The sequence below is a fragment of the Phyllobates terribilis genome, unplaced genomic scaffold (assembly GCF_046119375.1).
Source record: "Phyllobates terribilis strain yellow unplaced genomic scaffold, ASM4611937v1 Scaffold_2__4_contigs__length_985480577, whole genome shotgun sequence".
NCBI classification, from domain to species: domain Eukaryota; kingdom Metazoa; phylum Chordata; class Amphibia; order Anura; family Dendrobatidae; genus Phyllobates; species Phyllobates terribilis.
The window spans coordinates 678,061,552-678,080,655 of record NW_027362762.1 but is presented as its reverse complement, the minus strand read 5'-3'; the positions used below and the strand labels follow the sequence as shown (position 1 = coordinate 678,080,655).

The window sequence follows — 19,104 nt, the reverse complement described above, 5'->3', positions numbered from 1 at the left end:
ATTGGAGCCATGATTCATGTCAGTCTACTTGGTGCAACAGCTCTCCAAGGTGTGATCACTCCTTTTTAGATGCAGACTAACGAGCAGATCTAATTTGATGCAGGTGTTAGTTTTGGAAATGAAAATTTACAGGGTGATTCCATAATTTTTTCCTCAGAATTGAGTGATTCCATAATTTTTTCCCTCTGCTTGGTCTGAAAAAAATTACCCTTACTGAGTACCACATTTTTAATCTTGATTTCTTTTAGTGTTTCTTGAAGCCCTAAAGTCGCCATTTGAAATGACTTTTGTTTTGTGCCATGTCTGTGATCTTCTTTTTTTCAACAACATTAAACAACTGAATGAACATCCTCCGAGCCCAGTGATTCCATAATTTTTTCCAGGGGTTGTATTTCTACACATGATACTCATACTCATTGCTGAATGAATCGAGATGTTTTTAAAAATTTGTTTCCATGTTGTCATTATTTACATATCATTAATACGTCTAACGATTCTATGATTTCCATAATTCCATGACTTTTCTTTGGTGTTGCAATACCAATGTTGAGGAGTGTATACATAAATAAATACACACATGCACACAGTTGTCCATAAGTATTTGGACATTAGAAAATCACATCCAAATGAGCTTGCAGAACATCTCATTACAGAATCATGTGTTTTAATATGGAGCTATCTTCCTCCTTCATCTTTTAAAATCCTCCATATGTTTGAAAAAGCTTTAACTCAATTTAACAACTTAACTTTACAGGGAGTTAGGCCATTTCATGTACATTCAGCCATTAAATTATTAGCCAGGCTAGTCATGCTCCCTCACTCCAAACTGAGCCAAACTCTTTGGACAGCCTCTCTCTCACACTGAAATGAGAAAGGGCCTCCAAATATCAGACAAGTAATGGCATATCCCAGTAATATTCCTTCACTTTATGAGATGGGAAAACCTCTTTAATGTTATCCTCGACTGAAACTAAAATGCAAAACCTAAACACCAGAAATCAGTTCTAGATCATTACTTCCTTACCATTTTGCTAAACTTTTCCTCATGGTGAAGATGTATTTAATTGTAGAAGTTTCCACTTCATAACACGGTTTACTAAATCAGCTCTAGTAGAGTGGAAAATTGAAAAACTTACTCTTACGAAAGTAGCATACGACGGCATTGGCACATTGGCTGTGGTCAGAGATAACTCTGGACAGTTTAAACCTTTAGATGCCTAGCAGTCGTAGTATCTCAGTAGTTTCACAGGATAAGGTGCCCTATCCACCTGTGAGTGCCTGTTTGTTTCTTCTCCACTGACTCACACATTATATTTCAAAGCAATAAATATGTATAATTATATACAGTACAGACCAAAAGTTTGGATACACCTCATTTAAAGATTTTTCTGTATTTTCATGACTATGAAAACTGTACATTCACACTGAAGGCATAAAAACTATGAATTAACACATGTGGAATTATATACTTAACAAAAAAGTGTGAAACAACTGAAAATATGTCTTATATTCTAGGTTCTTCAAAGTAGCCACCTTTTGCTTTGATGACTACTTTGCACACTCTTGGCATTCTCTTGATGAGCTTCAAGAGGTAGTCACCGGAAATGGTCTTCCAACAATCTTGAAGGAGTTCCCAGAGATGCTTAGCACTTGTTGGCCCTTTTGCCTTCACTCTGCGGTCCAGCTCAACCCAAACCATCTCGATTGGGTTCAGGTCTGGTGACTGTGGAGGCCAGGTCATCTGGCGTAGCACCCCATCACTCTCCATCTTGGTCAAATAGCCCTTACACAGCCTGGAGGTGTGTTTGGGGTCATTGTCCTGTTGAAAAATAAATGATGGTCCAACTAAACGCAAACCGGATGGAATAGAATGCCGCTGCAAGATGCTGTGGTAGCCATGCTGGTTCAGTATGCCTTCAATTTTGAATAAATCCCCAACAGTGTCACCAGCAAAGCACCCCCACACCATCACACCTCCTCCTCCATGCTTCACGGTGGGAACCAGGTATGTAGAGTCCATCCGTTCACCTTTTCTGCATCGCACAAAGACACGGTGGTTGGAACCAACGATCTCAAATTTGGACTCATCAGACCAAAGCACAGATTTCCACTGGTCTAATGTCCATTCCTTGTGTTCTTTAGCCCAAACAAGTCTCTTCTGCTTGTTGCCTGTCCTTAGCAGTGGTTTCCTAGCAGCTATTTTACCATGAAGGCCTGCTGCACAAAGTCTCCTCTTAACAGTTGTTGAAGAGATGTGTCTGCAGCTAGAACTCTGTGTGGCATTGACCTGGTCTCTAATCTGAGCTGCTGTTAACCTGCGATTTCTGAGGCTGGTGACTCGGATAAACTTATCCTCAGAAGCAGAGGTGACTCTTGGTCTTCCTTTCCTGGGGCGGTCCTCATGTGAGACAGTTTCTTTGTAGCGCTTGATGGTTTTTGCAACTGCACTTGGGGACACTTTCAAAGTTTTCCCAATTTTTCGGACTGACTGACCTTCATTTCTTAAAGTAACGATGGCCACTCGTTTTTCTTTACTTAGCTGCTTTTTTCTTGCCATAATACTAACAGTCTATTCAGTAGGACTATCAGCTGTGTATCCACCAGACTTCTGCACAATGCAACTGATGGTCCCAACCCTATTTATAAGGCAAGAAATCCCACTTATTAAACCTGACAGGGCACACCTGTGAAGTGAAAACCATTTCCGGTGACTACCTCTTGAAGTTCATCAAGAGAATGCCAAGAGTGTGCAAAGCAGTCATCAAAGGAAAAGGTGGCTACTTTGAAGAACCTAGAATATAAGACATATTTTCAGTTGTTTCACACTTTTTTGTTAAGTATATAATTCCACATGTGTTAATTCATAGTTTTGATGCCTTCAGTGTGAATGTACAATTTTCATAGTCAAGAAAATACAGAAAAATCTTTAAATGAGAATGTGTGTTCAAACTTTTGGTCTGTACTGTACCTAAAAACGTAAATGAATGTAATGCTCAGACACATAGCAAAAGAAAAAAAATAATTAAAATTTCTCAAATAAAGTAAATCCTAACTTCCTATACTATAAAATGCTAAGATATTGGTCACATGATGAACACCATAAATATTTAAAACCATTGGTCCATATTTTGTTCATATATTAAAAATTATTAAGCTCTACTGGCAGTTGAAAAAAAATATCTGGTTCTTAAAATGTGGGAAGTCTGGGGATACAAAACGAAATGATTTTTTTTCTGCCTAAAAGTAGCAAAACATAAAAAGATAAAGCAAATCTCTAATTAACACAACAATAAGATCGGCGTACCAGTGCTCCGTTCTGGAAAAAGTCCATGGCCATCTCCATCTCCTCACAAAAGGTAACATCATTTATACCATGCAATGAACCCCATGAAAATAACAATGTACAGTGTATTATGTAAACCCTCAAACTATATTCTGACTCACACATTAACCCTTGGTGTGGATATTTTGGGAGTTTCGGAGTTATTCAACTTCCTTCAAATTTTTATGGCGCTATAGAGTACAAGTCCTCTTTTTCTCTGAAGAGGCAATTTGCATATCAGTTTTTACTTGAGTAATGTTTTTTGATCTCACCTTTTGAAGTTGGAATCCAAAGGATACATCTTGGTTGCACTTCTGAGCTGTGTACGGTTACATTACACTGAGTGGTGCTCATTATTTCACACAGAAAAGACCGTAGGCCCTCTTTCTTTTCATTGTCAAGTTGTTCCTGCAAGAGAAGTTGCATGTACAATATTATCTTAAAGGGGTGGTCCAGGACTTTTTGTATTTTTGAAGAATCCTAAGGATACACCATCATTGTAAATCTGTGGGGATGTGACACACGGCACCCAGCCAATCAGCTGTTCCCGATTTTGGAGGTGGCTGGAAATACTCAGTTACGGAGCTGCACAGCACACCTCTGTCAGCTGTATAGTGGCCGCGGCCGGGTATTGCACATGTGCCCCCTATGCGAATCATTAGTAGGTGGATGTGAAGTATCCATCAGCGGCCACTATACAGTTGACAGAGCTGTGCTGTGCAGCTCTACAACTGAGCACTTTCGGCTATAAATATACTATAAAGGTCAGCCAGGGACCAAGTCACATAGTTGACTAGTCGAAACAAACCTGTCCCTAGTCGTCTTTTAAAGTATGGTTGTCTCATAAACACTGGAGTGCTTCAGAGCCAAACATACCTGGCTGAAATCACACGGCTGCTGTCTCATACATGCAGTCAGGTTCACTTTAATTGGCCCTATATGAAATTTGCCCTAATGTTTGTGTGCCTAAGTGAGAAAATTAGATTGTGAGCTCCAAGGGCATGAATAAGTAGAGGATAAATAATTTAATTGAACTAACACCCATAAGTTCAAATAAACATAGTAAACTAATTCCAACATAAAAGCTAACAATCCCTGCCAAAATAACAAACCCCCTAGCTTTATGGCCATTTGCTCAACCAATGCAGATGTCACAAACCAAAGTTTAATAAAGAGATGGAAGCTGGTTTTTCTGTGAGAATGGTTATATAAAATATTCGGCACTCAAAAATTTTGCAAGAAGAATAAGTTCCTTTTAGTCATTCATAAGGCAATCCAAAATAAACATGACGTTTCAGCCCTAAACAGGGTGCGCTATACACCGAACAGATACTGCTCTTCACAGTGCCACATACCACAACCATATATCACCATTCACGATGATTGCAATCCGCAATTGAAAAAGGCCAGATGTATAGGGCCGAAACGTCATGTTTATTTTGGATCGCCGAATGAATAAAAGGAACTTATTCTCCCTGCATAATTTTTGAGTGCCAAATATTTTATATAACCATTATATGGAGTTGAACCCTTATTCATGCACCTTTCCAGAGTGCCGTATATCTATCTAATTTAGCTGTGAGCCCCTTCACACACAGCTCCGATAACGTGTTAAAACAAGACAAACTGTACTGTACCAAGGGCAATCTGGAGGTGGAAATCCTGGGAATGGCACAGATATCTTTAAGGGGTTGTTCGGTCAAAAGTGGTAAGTCTGCAGTCACTCTGTGTGACTGTAGTCTTATGAATCCCCCCAGCGCACGCACTGTGCGCTGTGGGGATTCTCCAGTTTCAGACCCAGAAACGGAGGGTATGTATGTGTTATACAGACTCCCGGCCTCGCTCTCCACTGGCCGTCAGCATCACTAGACGAGGAGTGGTCTTGCTCCATACAAGTGTATGGAGTGAGGCGGCGCCTACTGGCCCTCCGTCCTGGGTCTGAAACCGGCGAATCCCCGCAGCACACAGTACATGCACTGGGGGGATTCATAAGTCTGCAATCACACAGAGTGACTGCAGACTTATAACTTTTGACCAAGCAACCCCTTTAAGCACATTTAAAGATATTTATTCTGAGCTGGACAATTCCCTTTAATGAATCAGAAATAGACAGACAGATAGAGATATTTTGTTGTAAAAGTGAAGAAAACCACTAGATATCACTGGTGATTACAAGATCTCCATTTTGAGAATCTGGTCATCAAACCTAAATTTTCAAGATTTGACAGTGGTTAAAGGGGTTATCCACTACTTTTAATTTGATGATCTTGTGATTAGGATAGGTCATCAATATCAAATCATTGGGATGCAGCACCAGGCGCCTCACTGAACAGATGTTCCCAGTTCCAGCGGCGGGGGCTGAATCTGATGAATCGTCGATGAAACAGCACAGCTCTGTCAACTGTATAGTGGCCACAGAGGGGTACTGCTAATCCACTCCTATGCTTTCAGAGGCAGATGTGCAGTACCCAGCCTTGGCCACTATATAGTTGATGGAGTTGTACCTTTCTGCTCCGCAGCTGATAACATCCAACCATTGCCAAGATCAGGAGCAGCTGATGGGTGGAGGTGCCAGGTGTCGCACCTACACCCATCTGATATTGATAGGTCTTCATTATGAAATTAGTGGAAAACCCCTTTAAGTATTTTTCTGTTACACCTGCATTGACTTGGCTTATTTCCTGCCTTTGTTTCATTATAATGAGGATAAGACCTTATTTTCATAAAATGTCTTATAAATTTGTTAAAATTACTTTAACTCTCTTTTTGTTTTTGAAGTCATTACACAAAACCAACATTATTCTGGATCAGTGCATAACACTGCTCAGAAACAGGAATGTCATTATGTTTTTAACAAGGGTCTAGGCTTTCTTCCACGTCCTTGTGTCATTTATAGAACAATTATAGGAAGGAGGCAAAAAATCTGCCGCAAGGGAATATTTACTTGTGAAACTTAGCAAGAACTAACGGCAGAGGAACTGGTGTTTACAATATGTCTGGCAGGAAAATGTTGGAAGGTTGTTATTTCTCAGTCACATACAGAGGCATATAAATGTTTGGGCACCTTTTGTCAAAATTAATGTTATTGTGAACAGTTAAGCAAGTTGAAAATGAAATGATCTCTAAAAAGCCTAAAGTTAAAGGTGACACATTTCCTTTGTATTTTAGCAAAAAAAAAAATTTTTTACATTTTAAAAATTACAAAAAGGAAAATGGGCCGATGCAAAAGTTTGGACACCCTTGGAGATTTGTGTGCTCAGATAACTTTGACCAAGGTTTCAGACTTTAATTAGCCTGTTATGGTTATGGCTTGTTCACTATCATCGTCAGGAAAGGCCAGATGGTGCAAGTTTTCCAGCTTTATAAAAACTCATCCTCTAACCACATTGTGCCAAAAAAACAGCAGCCATGGGTTCTTCTAAGCAGCAGCCTAGCACTCCAAAAATGAAAATGGTGGAAGCCCACAAAGCAGGAGAAGGTTATAAGAAGATAGCAAAACGTTTTCAAGTTGCCCCTTCCTCAGTTTGAAATGTAATTGTGGCGCCCCTGAGGGTTCAGTCGCCACAGAGGTACTGCACCTCACCCAGAGGTGTGGTGTCTCCCTTCTCTCGGGTAAGGTGAGAGTGCTGCACGGAACCCCAAAACACCTGCATCCAACACTACGCTGCTCCAGGCTGGCTGGAGGGGCAAGACGGAGTGTATGTTTCTGCTGAGCCCTGACCCTGGCTGGAGTTGGGGGAACCCAAAGGTAGGGGGAACCAGTAGTGGGTGTGGGTGGAGGAAGTAGTTAGAGGGAGCACTTTAGTAGGAGTATAAAAGAGGGAAGCCATCTTAGGGTGGCAGTTCTGAGAAGGGTTCAGTGGTGGAGTAGTCGTGTCAGTTCTAGGGAGCTGTTCAGAGGAACAGCTCGGGACTGTTCGGAGGAACAGTCCGGGAGCAGGGTCTCATTAGGAGATCTGCTCCACAGTTAGGGCCAGGTCAGAAGGCCCCGGAGGGGAGCAGGGAGTAGGCTCTGTTCTACAAAAAGGATCCCAGGGGGTACGGCGCGTGCAGGACGGCACCCGTACGCCCCGCATCTGTCAGAAGACAGAGGGATCGCTGCGGCATTCTAATCCCCCAGGAGGGTCAAGTAGGTCCCGGATCCGACGTACAGGAAGGACTTCAGAGCACCCGAGTGGGATTGAGAGTGGGCAGCGCAGAGCAGGAGGGAGAAGGACCAGAGTAAAGACGGTCAAAATAGGAACACGAGAAAGTGGGGTTCTGCCAGGTATTCCCAAGTTGCCTGAGGAAAGATTGAACCTCTGCCCGGTGAACGCAGCGCCTTTAAGTGTATGGTGCACCTGCGAAGTGTCTAAAGAACTGTGAGTAAAATCTTGGATGACTGCACTGCACTGCCTCTGTCCATTCTTCATCGGCACTATCATTCCCCCTGCACTACAACGCCCAGCACGACCCACTCTCTACAACAACACTGCCCTGAGGCCTACTCCACCTGTGGGGAGCCGTCCCATCTCAAGCTGACCAAACATCTGCCTCAGAGGACTGTAGCAGCGCTGGTGGTCATCACCAGGTACCACAGGTGGCGTCACGAACTTTCCCAAATCCCCATATATATAATATCCCCCTTTTTGAGTGACCGCCCTGGGCCATGTACCGGGCCAGCCACCGTGATATGACCCGGCTACCGGAGGCCCGGCTGCCGAGTACCCCACGGCCCTGGGGCGCGTCATAATTAAGAAATGGCAATTGACAGGAACAGTGGAGGTCAAGATAAGGTTTAGAAGACCAAGCAAAATTTCAGTGAAAGATGCTCATAGGATTGATAGAGAGGCAAATCAGAACCTCCACTTGACTGCAAAAGATATTCAGAAATATTTAGCAGACTCTGGAGTTATGGTACATTGTTCTACTGTTCAGAGATACCTGCACAAATATGGCCTTCATGAAAGAGTTATCAGAAGAAAACCTCTCATGCATCCTCACCATAAAATTCAGCATCAGAAGTATGGAAAGGAACATCTAAACAAGCCTGATGCATTTTGGAAACAAGTCGTGTGGACCGATCAGGCTAAAATAGAACTTTTTGGCCACAATGATCAAAAGTATGTGTGGAGTAAAAAGGGCACAGAATTTCAGGAAAAGAACATCTCGCCAACCATTAAAGGGAACCTGTCACCTCCTAGCTGCCCACTAGACTTCCCCCGTAACGTTGTTAGTGATGCAATGTGCATCACTAACAAGCTGTTTTCATGAAAATTGGTGCAGCAATAATGATTTTATAACTTTCAATATACTTAGATCCTACCTGCGTTTTCAGTCATATGGGCGTGCTTGTCATATTCAGTCATGGGCAGGCGCAGCATTCACTCACTGCTGGCGCTGCCCATGTATTTGAATCCTGCTCCCGGCAAGCGCTGATATTGTGGGGCGCAGGCGCACTTACCCGTCCGACTGCGCAGTGAGGCTATGTGATTACCGGCTTCACTGCGCATGCGCGGGGAACATAGCGCATCATAACGCATGAAGCTGGTAATCACACAGCCTGAAGGTTTTACAATGGCCCTTAGAGCCCTCTGATCTGAACATCATTGAAAATCTCTGACTAGACCTCAAAATAGCAATGCACGCAAGATGACCCAGTAATCTCACAAAACTGGAAGCATTTTCCAAGGAAGAATGGATGAAAATCCCTCAAACAATAATTGGAAGACTCTTGTCTGGCTACAAAAAGTATTTACAAGCTGTGATACTTTCAAAATGAGGTGCTACTAGGTATTAAACATGCAGGGTGCCCAAACTTTTGCATTGGACCATTTTGTAATTTTTAAGATGAAAAAAAAAAATAAATAAAAAAAAAAAAAAAAAAAAAAAAAATATATATATATATATATATATTTTGCCTAAATAACAAAGGAAATGTATAATCTTTAACTTTAGGCCTTTTAGAGATCATTTCATCTTCAACTTGCTTAACTGTTCACAATAACAATAATTTTGCCCAAACGTTTACATGCCAATGTATAGCTGAATATGGAGCTACCAGAAGGAAATTAAGTACGGCCTTTATTGTACATTAAACTGTGAACCCCGCTTGTCAGTTAATGTTTGTAGGCCCAAAGCCTGAGGCTGCATTATTGAAGACATATTCTGTCAGCTTTGGTATGGAGCCCTTGCATGGATCCAAACCACCAAATACAACCCTATCAATTTCTTATACAGATTTAGTAGAGGCAGGTACTTTTGTGTATGTGTACATTTATTTAGTGGTTTGAATTCACACAAAGTCTAACAAAAAATGGTCCTGCTAAAAATAAGAAGAAATCAATCTCTCAGAAGTTTTGTTTCAGACTTTGTGGTTGTAACTTCAAGCAATTGTATAGAAAAAACAACAAACAGTGCCACTCTCATCCATACATATTACAGATCAGACCCATTTTATTAACAGGTAGTGAAATTTAATAACAGACATAGTCAATGGAGAATGCAGACCTTCTATTCGAATATGGGTCAAACACTATCGTGTTCTTCTTGTAAGTATTCTTAGTGAGTAACTAAACTTATTTTTTTTTTAATTTTGAACCAACATGGAATATGCAATTTTTCTCTTCAGAGAGGGAGAGGATTTGAACTCTAGCGCCACCTACTGGAAGCAGCGATCCTAAAAGTCAATATCGAATTGAGATTCTGGTTTGGCTTTTATCCTAACTCATATGTCAAGGCTCGTTGAAGGGTCGATATTGACTTTTTTTAGGATTGCTACTTCCAAAAGGTGGCGCTAGAGTTCAAGTCCTCTTCCTCTCTGATGAGACAATTTGCATATTTAATTCCCAGAGGAGCATGCATGGCTTTTAAATCTCCTCATTTTGACATGCCAGGCTTGATCTATAACTAACCACAAGGAGAAACGTTACCCCTTAGACACTGAACCAACATAGAAAATTATGAAACTTTGCAAATCATTTTACTATGCCAAATTTGTGTTGCGCATATGTGTTGTTTTTTTCAGTTTTTTTCACAGATACAACACTTACCCATTGTAATCTATGGCACTATTCACATGTCCGTGTTTTCTCACAGACTGTGTGTTCGTGTAAAACTCACAGAGACATGTCTGTTTTCTTCCAGTATCACGGATGAAATGGGCCAAAACAAGTCTATGGGGTCGTGAAAAACACTTACAAAAAGGGTAGAAGAAGTTTTGTAATTTATTTACCCATCTGTGAAAAACACTGATGACACTATTGGTAAAAACGGACACACGGACCGTACACTGATGACACACTGATCCAAAACGCTGATGACACGGGTTCCATTTTTTTCACGCACGTGTTTAAACATGGACGTCCGAATGAGGACGGATCTATTTAATTCCTATAATAAAATTATATGTAAGTTGCTTCCATACCCCTGTTTTTTCGCCAGTCAATCACTCTTTTAGTGTACAGATGATGGCAGTGAAAGGGTCAACTCAGCACATGTGTCTCACTAAGTACTCACTGACATGTCAGTTTTTGCTTGCAGGTGCTGTCCCTGTTTTTCATACCTATAATAGTGAATGATACCCATTGACCATAATTTTTTCCGCGAGCCGGGTAGTAAGCATAAAATTGTGGACACGTATGATTGTGATCCGGATCATAATCTGCAATATAAGTCTATGGGTCCATGAAAAAAATCATTTTTCCCAGACATTTAGATAGGAGAATATGGAGAAACTATTTTTTCACATACGACAAAGCAGATGAAAATCAGACCAAACTCTGATTACACTCACATGAAAATTAGATGAAACTGATAAAATCACTGATGAAACTCAAGTCAGTTTTTCTCGTGTGTGAAAAAAACTGATGTCTGAATGAGGCCTAACTCATTCAGAAGGAGGAAACAGGTGCTGGCCCATTTACTGCTAGGATCTGTACTCCAAATGAGTACATTGTGATATACTGTAAGTGCAGCTAAAAGGAGGGAAATTGACTGGGGAAAATCAATGGTTTATAAGCCACTTAAATGCAATAAATGTACATAAATGAAGATAAATCACCTAATAAAGTGATTTGCGAAGTTTGATAACTTTCCATGCTGCACAAAATTATATAAAAATTAAAGTTTAGTATCTCTTTAAATCTTTGACTTTTTTGTGTTATAGATCAGTGTCTATTCAACACCTTATTGCAAAGATCTCCTTCTTCCAAACCTATTTTGAGGTTGCTCTGTCACTGCCAGTAAGCTATTCAAGACCTTTCGTTACAACATATGCCTCAATTTTGAGCAAATCTGAACAGAAACTGGTCAGAAATGTGTCCTAGGGTACAAAAAAATGATTGAAATAAAAACATCAGTCTTTAGCAAACAAATGCAATTTAATTCACTAATGTCCAAGACAGCCACTTTTTAGGGGATAAATTATCTATTTCCTTCCATCCTGTTGTTAGTTAACTACATTTCCCCAAAATCTGTTTTTTTCAAAATTGTTTATTAAAGGGTTATTCTCAAGTAATGGTGGGGTGGGCACTCCTCCTTGATTGACAGTTGTACTGAGTAGAACTGTAGCATTAGCAGAACTACAAAGCTCAACACAAGTTCTGTTGTAACACATTCAGCTATCAGTGGTTTGTTCTAAGTCTACACTGTGATCACTGTATTTGCATATAGAGATAACAGTGCATTTGAATAAGCACATGGCTCAGGCTAGTGAGAGTGGTGATGCTGGGTGCAGTGGACTGTGATTCTACAGGACTGATAAGAACAGATCTTCAGGAGCTGAGATAGAGGGGGAGGGTGGTGAGCAGCTAACTGCCTTATAGAAATCTATAGATATGTATACACTGTGTTCCAAATTATTATGCAAATAATATTTTCTCAGATTTTCTCAAATTACCTATATGAATTGCAGTCATTGTAATTTTCCAGTCAAATAACTATTAGAGTACAATTGAAAGGTTTTAGTACAAACAGCCTATGATAACAGTATATTTTTAAAAAAATAAAAGACTCAAACTGCACTCAAAATGCATGTTCCAAATTATTATGCACAGCAGAGTTTTCAACCTTTTCATTTTAATAAAGAACAAAAAAATGGCCATTTTTGAAATTATAAGCATTAGCAGGTTATTACAAACTGAAATCAAACAGTTTTCAACTCAAAACTTTATTCTAGGTGATGTTACATTTGCACATAGGACCCCTTGTTCGAAAGGAGCTTCTGAACTCTCTCGTCCATTGAATTTGTCAGGTTTTGGATGGTTTCTGCTTCAATTGCTTTGCATGAGGACAGAATACCCTCCCAGAGCTGTTGCTTAGATGTGAACTGCCTCCCGCCATCATAGACACTCCTTTTGATGATGCTCCAGAGGTTCTCAATGGGGTTGAGGTCAGGGGAGCATGGGGGCCACACCATAAGTTTGTCCCCTTTTATGCCCATAGCAGCCAGAGATGCAGATGTGTTATGTGCAGCATGAGACGGGGCATTATCATGCATGAAAATGATCTTGCTGCGGAATGCACGGTTCTTCTTCTTGAACCATGGCAGGAAGTGCTGTTTGAGAAACTCAACATACATTATGGAGTTCATCTTTACCCCCTCAGGGATCCTAAAAGGGCCGACAATCTCTCTCCCCATGATTCCAGCCCAAAACATTACTCCACCTCCTCCTTGTTGGCGCTGTAGCCGTGTTTGCATGGGGTGTCCATCAACCAGCCATCCTCCACTCCATCCATCTGGACCATCGAGATCATTTGATGCATGATAATGCACCGTCTCATGCTGCACATAACACATCTGCATCTCTGGCTGCTAATGCTTATAATTTCAAAAATGACAATTTTTTTGTTCTTTATTAAAATGAAAATGTTGAAAACTCTGTGGTGCATAATAATTTGGAACATGCATTTTGAGTGCAGTTTGAGTGTTTTATTTTTTTAAAAATATACTGTTATCATAGGCAGTTTGTACAAAAAGCTTTCAATTGTACTCTAATAGTTATTTGACTGGAAAATTACAATGACTGCAATTAATATAGGTAATTTGGGAAAATCTGAGAAAATATTATTTGCATAATAATTTGGAACACAGTGTAGATATATGGAGAAAGCTGTATGTTAATAGTAAACTTCTCTCCTGAAAAGTAGTTACTGCACACACTCAGCCAGGGTCTGGACAGGCACTGGTGGTGAAGCTCCATAGAAAACAGCTGTACACTATGAAAGATAAAAGTTGCTATTCCGGGAAAATAACAGATAAAAAAGCAAGTCAATTGCGAACTTGTTTATTTTCATGCTGTTTAACTAATTAAAGAGACTGTCAGCACACAATGACTGTTCAAACCAAGTACAGGCGCTCAGTGCTTCATGGTGGGGCCAATCATTTAGATACACTTTCCCATCTGCTTGTTTTCCATCTATCTCCACCCTTCTCTGAAGTCAGAGCTGTCATTCAAATACAGGGGGAGGAGATTGAGGGAAAACAAGTAGGTGGGAAAGTGTATTTTAATTATTGACTCCACTATGAAGCACTGTGGATTGTCATTCTGTGCTGACAGAGTAGCTTTAAAGAGGACCTTTTACCAAATTTTTCACATTGACCTGAACAGATGATGTAATAGTGACTGCAGAGTGGAATAAAAAGGTTTTTTTTAGTGTTTTTTCTTGCCTATCTGTTGCGGAGATATTAATGATTAATGTATTTGGCCCTTAAAGAGTTCATTTTGATAAGTCCAAGAGGGGGTTATCAGATAGCTTCCACTGGAGGTGTGTATTTCTTCTCCCTGTAGAATGCTGACCAATCTTAAGCAGGTAGCAATACTTAAAAGAAAGGAGAACACTCCCTCACCGTAGCTTAGATCTGTTTTTTAGTATGTGATGTACAGTACAGACCAAAAGTTTGGACACACCTTCTCATTTAAAGATTTTTATGTATTTTCATGACTATGAAAATTGTACATTCACACTGAAGGCATCAAAACTATGAATTAACACATGTGGAATTATATACTTAACAAAAAAGTGTGAAACAACTGAAAATATGTCTTATATTCTAGGTTCTTCAAAGTAGCCACCTTTCCTAGTGGAAACTCTCTGATAACACCCACTTGGACTTAACAAAAATTCACTCATTACATGTGAAATACTTTCAATGTTTACTAGTGATGGGCGAGCACTAAAATGCTCAGGTGCTCGTTGCTCGGGTTGAACACATTGGAATACTCGGGTGCTCGACCCGAGCAACGAGCCCAATGTAAGTCTATAGGAAACTCGAGCATTTTTCCAGGCGCCCCCCCCCCCGGCGGTCGGCAGAGGCACTGGAAATTGCAGAAATCGATGGGAACAGTGCTCAAATGACATGTGAACAGCATGGGGAAGACCCCTGGAAGCATTTCTGACTCCCAGGTCACTGCTGTCGACAATGTTGTCAGAGATATTATGCCACTTTTACAGACTCACAATAAAACATTCAAAAACAAAACCAAAATGGATTTTCCTGGGAAATATGCTGAGGAACATCCTTTCCAGTGTAATGACTTGTATATAAGGCAAAATAAATAACCAAAAACAAAAATACTCCTCCACACTTTGGGCTATGTTCACACGTAGCATTTTTGATGCGTTTTTGCACTTATGCATAGCTTTCAACTGTGACAAATGCATTCATTGGGAAATGTCATTTTAACATTTTACAACCTTATCTGGCCATGTGGTGTGTGAGACATGATCAGACACATCCTGTTTCATTTAGGAAGGAGGGACTCTGAAAGTCACAAAGCCTATTTTTATAGGGCCATCAGGCGGTCTTTACTATTCTTAAAGGGCTAGCAGTCGGCCCTCACTATTCTTAGAGAGCCATCAGCCGGCTATGCTTTGTTGTTCCCATTACTAAAGAGTGTGTCTCTTATACTGTTATTGCGTATGAAGTGAGTGGCAGGGCTGCCCAAAATTTGGACGCACCCCAATACCCCTTTGAAAATTTAGATGCATCCCACTACCCCTTAGAGGAGGGTTTTCTGAAAACAATGTTTTATTAGGAAGTGGGTCTCCCATACTGTTTGCCTATGCAGTGAATGCAAGGGCTGCCAAAAATTTGGACCTACTCCAATTCCCCTTGGAAGAGACGAAGTGGAGGGCCTCCTGAAAAAAATGTTCCCATTATTAGGAAGTGGGCCTCCCATTGTGTTTACCTAAGCAGTGAATGCAAGGATTGCCAAAAATTTGGAAGCACTCCAATTCCCCTTGGAAGAGACTTGGAGGTCAGAGGGCCTCCTGAAAACAATGTTCCCATTATTAGGAATTGGGTCTCCCATTGTGTTTGCTTATGCAGTGAATACAAGCGTTGCCAGAAATTTGGAGGCACTCCAATGCCCCTTGGAAGAGACGTGGAGGTCAGAGGGCCTCCTGAAAACAATGCTACCATTATTAGGAAGTGGGTCTCCCATAGTGTTGGCCTGTGCAGTGAATGCAAGGTCTGCCAAAAATTGGGAGGCACTCCAGTGCTCCTTGGAAAAGACGTGGAGGAGGGCCTCATAAAAAAATGTTCCAATTAGAAAGGAGTGGGTCTCCTATGCTTGTACTGCCCATGCATTAAGTGTATGGGCTGACAAACATTTACCCCTGGGGGGTATACATGAACATACTGCATAACAATTTTTTTTTACGGGCATCATAAACATCCTTTAAAAAAATTATGTGGTTGTTGCATCACGGACCACGGCCACCCTGGGGATATGGTGGTAAGGATGACGATGAAGAGAAGGAGGAGGAGGACAAGAGCAAATAGCCAAAATCAGGAAGCGTATACCCATGTGTGGGTGTGAAGAGGTGCATGGGAGTACACCTCCCAAAAAAAGACACTGGCTTTGAGTTTATGTTACGCTATCATTCAGTGCTGTTGAGAAGCCTAGCCCAATCCAACCCTTGTTCATTTTTATGAGTCAGCCTGTCAGCATTTTCAGTTGACAGGTGGATGCGCTTATCAGTTATAATTCCACCAGCGGCACTAAAAACCCGCTCTGACAAAACTCTAGCAGCAGGGCAGGCCAGGACCTCCAAGGCATAGAGAGCCAGTCCATGCCATGTGTCCAGTTGACTACCTAATAATTATAAGGCACAGAGGAATCATGGAGGACGTTGGTATGGTCGGCAAGGTACTCCCTTAGCACTTTTCCAAACTTTGCGCTCCTTGTGAGAGTTCCCCGTACCTCAGGGCCTGTGCGATGGGAGGGGCTGAGAAAACTCTCCCAGAACTTTGACAGTGTTCTCCTGCCTTGGAGTTGTGTCTCTCGCACCTGTACTCCTTGGTTGTCCAACGTACTGTGACCTCTGCTGCCAGCGTTTACAGATGGGAATTTTTTTAATAGTTCCGCAACAAAGGCCTTCTGGTACTGCCCCATTTTTGTAGACCTGTCCGCCTCAGGAATAAGAGATAGAAAGTTCTTCTTGTAGCGTGGGTCTAGAAGTGTCACCAACCAGTAATGACTGTCACCCAAAATTTTGAGAACGCGAGGGTCATGGGAAAGGCAGCATAACATAAACTCAGCCATGCGCACCAGACTGCTAACAGGCAAGACTTCCGTGTCCTCACCAAGAGGACGACTGACCATGCTCTCCTCCTCCTCCTCCCTGTCCTCAGGCCATCCATGCTGAACAGACGGTATGACAGCTGTGCAGGTAGTACCGTCTATAGCGCATGAAACTAGCTCCTGTTCTTCCTCCTCCTCTTCCTCATTGTCACCCAATCCATGTTGAGATGAGATGAGGCTGGGCTGTGTGTACTCACGCTGTATGGTTCCTTACTCCATCTCATCGTGCTCCACCTGCAATGCATCCTCTTTGATTGTGAGCAGAGAGAGTTTCAGAAGACAGAGAAGCGGAATGGTGATGCTGATTATGGTGTCATCGCCACTCACCATCTTGGTGGAGTCCTCAAAGTTTTTGAAGATGGTACATATGTCTGACATCCATGTCCACTCCTGAAGTCTTATGTGTGGAGTCTGAACCGAATACCAACGGCCTTGTTGATGTTGGTAGTCAACAACTGCCCTCTTCTGCTGAAAAATCCTTCCCAACATCTGCAGTGTAGAGTTCCAACACGTGGGGACATCACACACTAGTCGGTGAGCTGGAAGCTGCAAACGCTGCTGAAGCACTGCAAGGACGGCGGAAGCTGTAGCTGACTTTCTAAAATGAGCACACAGGCGGCGTACTTTGACAAGCAGATCCGGCAGCTCTGGGTAGGTTCTGAGAAACTGCTGAACCACGAGGTTAAGCACATGGGCCAGACATGGTACGTGTGTGAGCTCGCTTCACCTCAGAGCCACCACCAGGTTCTAGCCATTGTCACACACAACCATGCCTGGCTGTAGGTTCAGCAGTGTCAGCCACAGATCAGCCTGCTCTTTCAGAGCTGTCCACAACTCTTCAGCAATGTGCGGTTTGTCACTTAAGCATATTAGCTTCAGCACAGCCTGTTGCCGCTTGGCTCAGGCAGTGCTGCAGTACTTCCATCTTGTGACTGATGTGGTCATTTCAGAGATGGAGGCTGAAGAGGAGTAGGAGGCTGAGGAGGATGAGGTGCAGGAGCTGTAGACTGTGGGGGCAACCTTGATTGACCTGGGGCCCGCAATCCTCGATGTCGGGAGGATGTTTTCCATCCCAAGGTCTGACTGGGTCCCGGCTTCCACTATGTTAACCCAGTGTGCCATCAGCGAGATGTACCGTTCCTGCCCACAAGCACTTATCCACGTGTCCGTGGTTAGGTGGACTTTCACCAGTAACTGCATTGTTGAGGGCACGTCTAATGTTGTGGGACACGTGCTTGTGTAATGCCGGGACGGCACACCGGGAGAAATAGTGGTGCCTGGGGACCGAGTACCGATGGACAGCCGCCGCCATCATGTTGTGGAAAGGTTCCATCTCCACGAACCTAAAAGGCAACATTTCGAGCGCAAGCAGTCGCGAAATGTGGGAATTTAGTAGTGTGGCCTGTGGGGCGTTGGCTGCATATTTGCGCTTGAGTTCCAAGGACTGGAGTATGGACAACTGAACGCTGCGCTGGGACAAGGACGTGCTTGCTGATGGTGCTAGTTGAGAGTGTGCAATGACAGGTGGAGGGCAGGAGGCATCTTCGCATGCACTATGGACATGGGATTGGCTTCCATGCACAACAACGTAAGAAGCAGGAGTATCACCCGCAGACACTGTTCCTGGACCCTGGGGTTTGTCCCACAAAGTCGGGTGCTTTGGTCGGGTTGAAAAGCAATGTGTGATTTTCATTTGTTAATTTTCATAGATTTTTAAATTATAATTACTTTTGTCAGATTCAAGTTATTTCTGTGACCATTGTGGATTTTCTTTCATTAAACGAGGGGTACCAACAATTTTGACCACGTGTGTATATGTGATCCGTGTGACGGACAAACCACAGTTTTAAATAGGTGGCCTGTAGGTTACGATTTTTAACAGCAAACTGGTGTCAATAACTTCGCTGACACACTGAAACAAAATTTTAATGGAGGCCAGAAATGGCAGAATTTTCATCGCAATTATATGTGATCCATGTGATGGACAAACCACAGTTTTAAGAAACTGGATTTTTAACGCTGTTATATGGAAAGGATCTGGCTGTATTCTGCAGTGCCAACAAGCAAATGGCGCAGAACAACGGTGTTCTCTGGATTGCTTTTTAATCAAATAATCAGGATTAAGATAAAAAAAAATTATTCCTGACCCGATACCTGGGACTATTTCTACAAATATCCGTAAAGCAGACAGAAATGGAATGGACCTTCTTGCTA

General features: G+C 42.0%; 1 protein-coding gene across 1 annotated transcript in view; it reads right to left on the bottom strand.

Annotated features, from left to right (window-relative positions):
• CD34 (CD34 molecule) overlaps positions 1–19,104 on the bottom strand; it is a 134,440-nt gene that overhangs the window by 36,324 nt on the left and 79,012 nt on the right. The window contains exon 5 of the mRNA XM_073666864.1: positions 3,595–3,730. Coding sequence (XP_073522965.1) covers positions 3,595–3,730 — 136 coding nt within the window. The remainder of the gene's footprint in view (positions 1–3,594; positions 3,731–19,104) is intronic.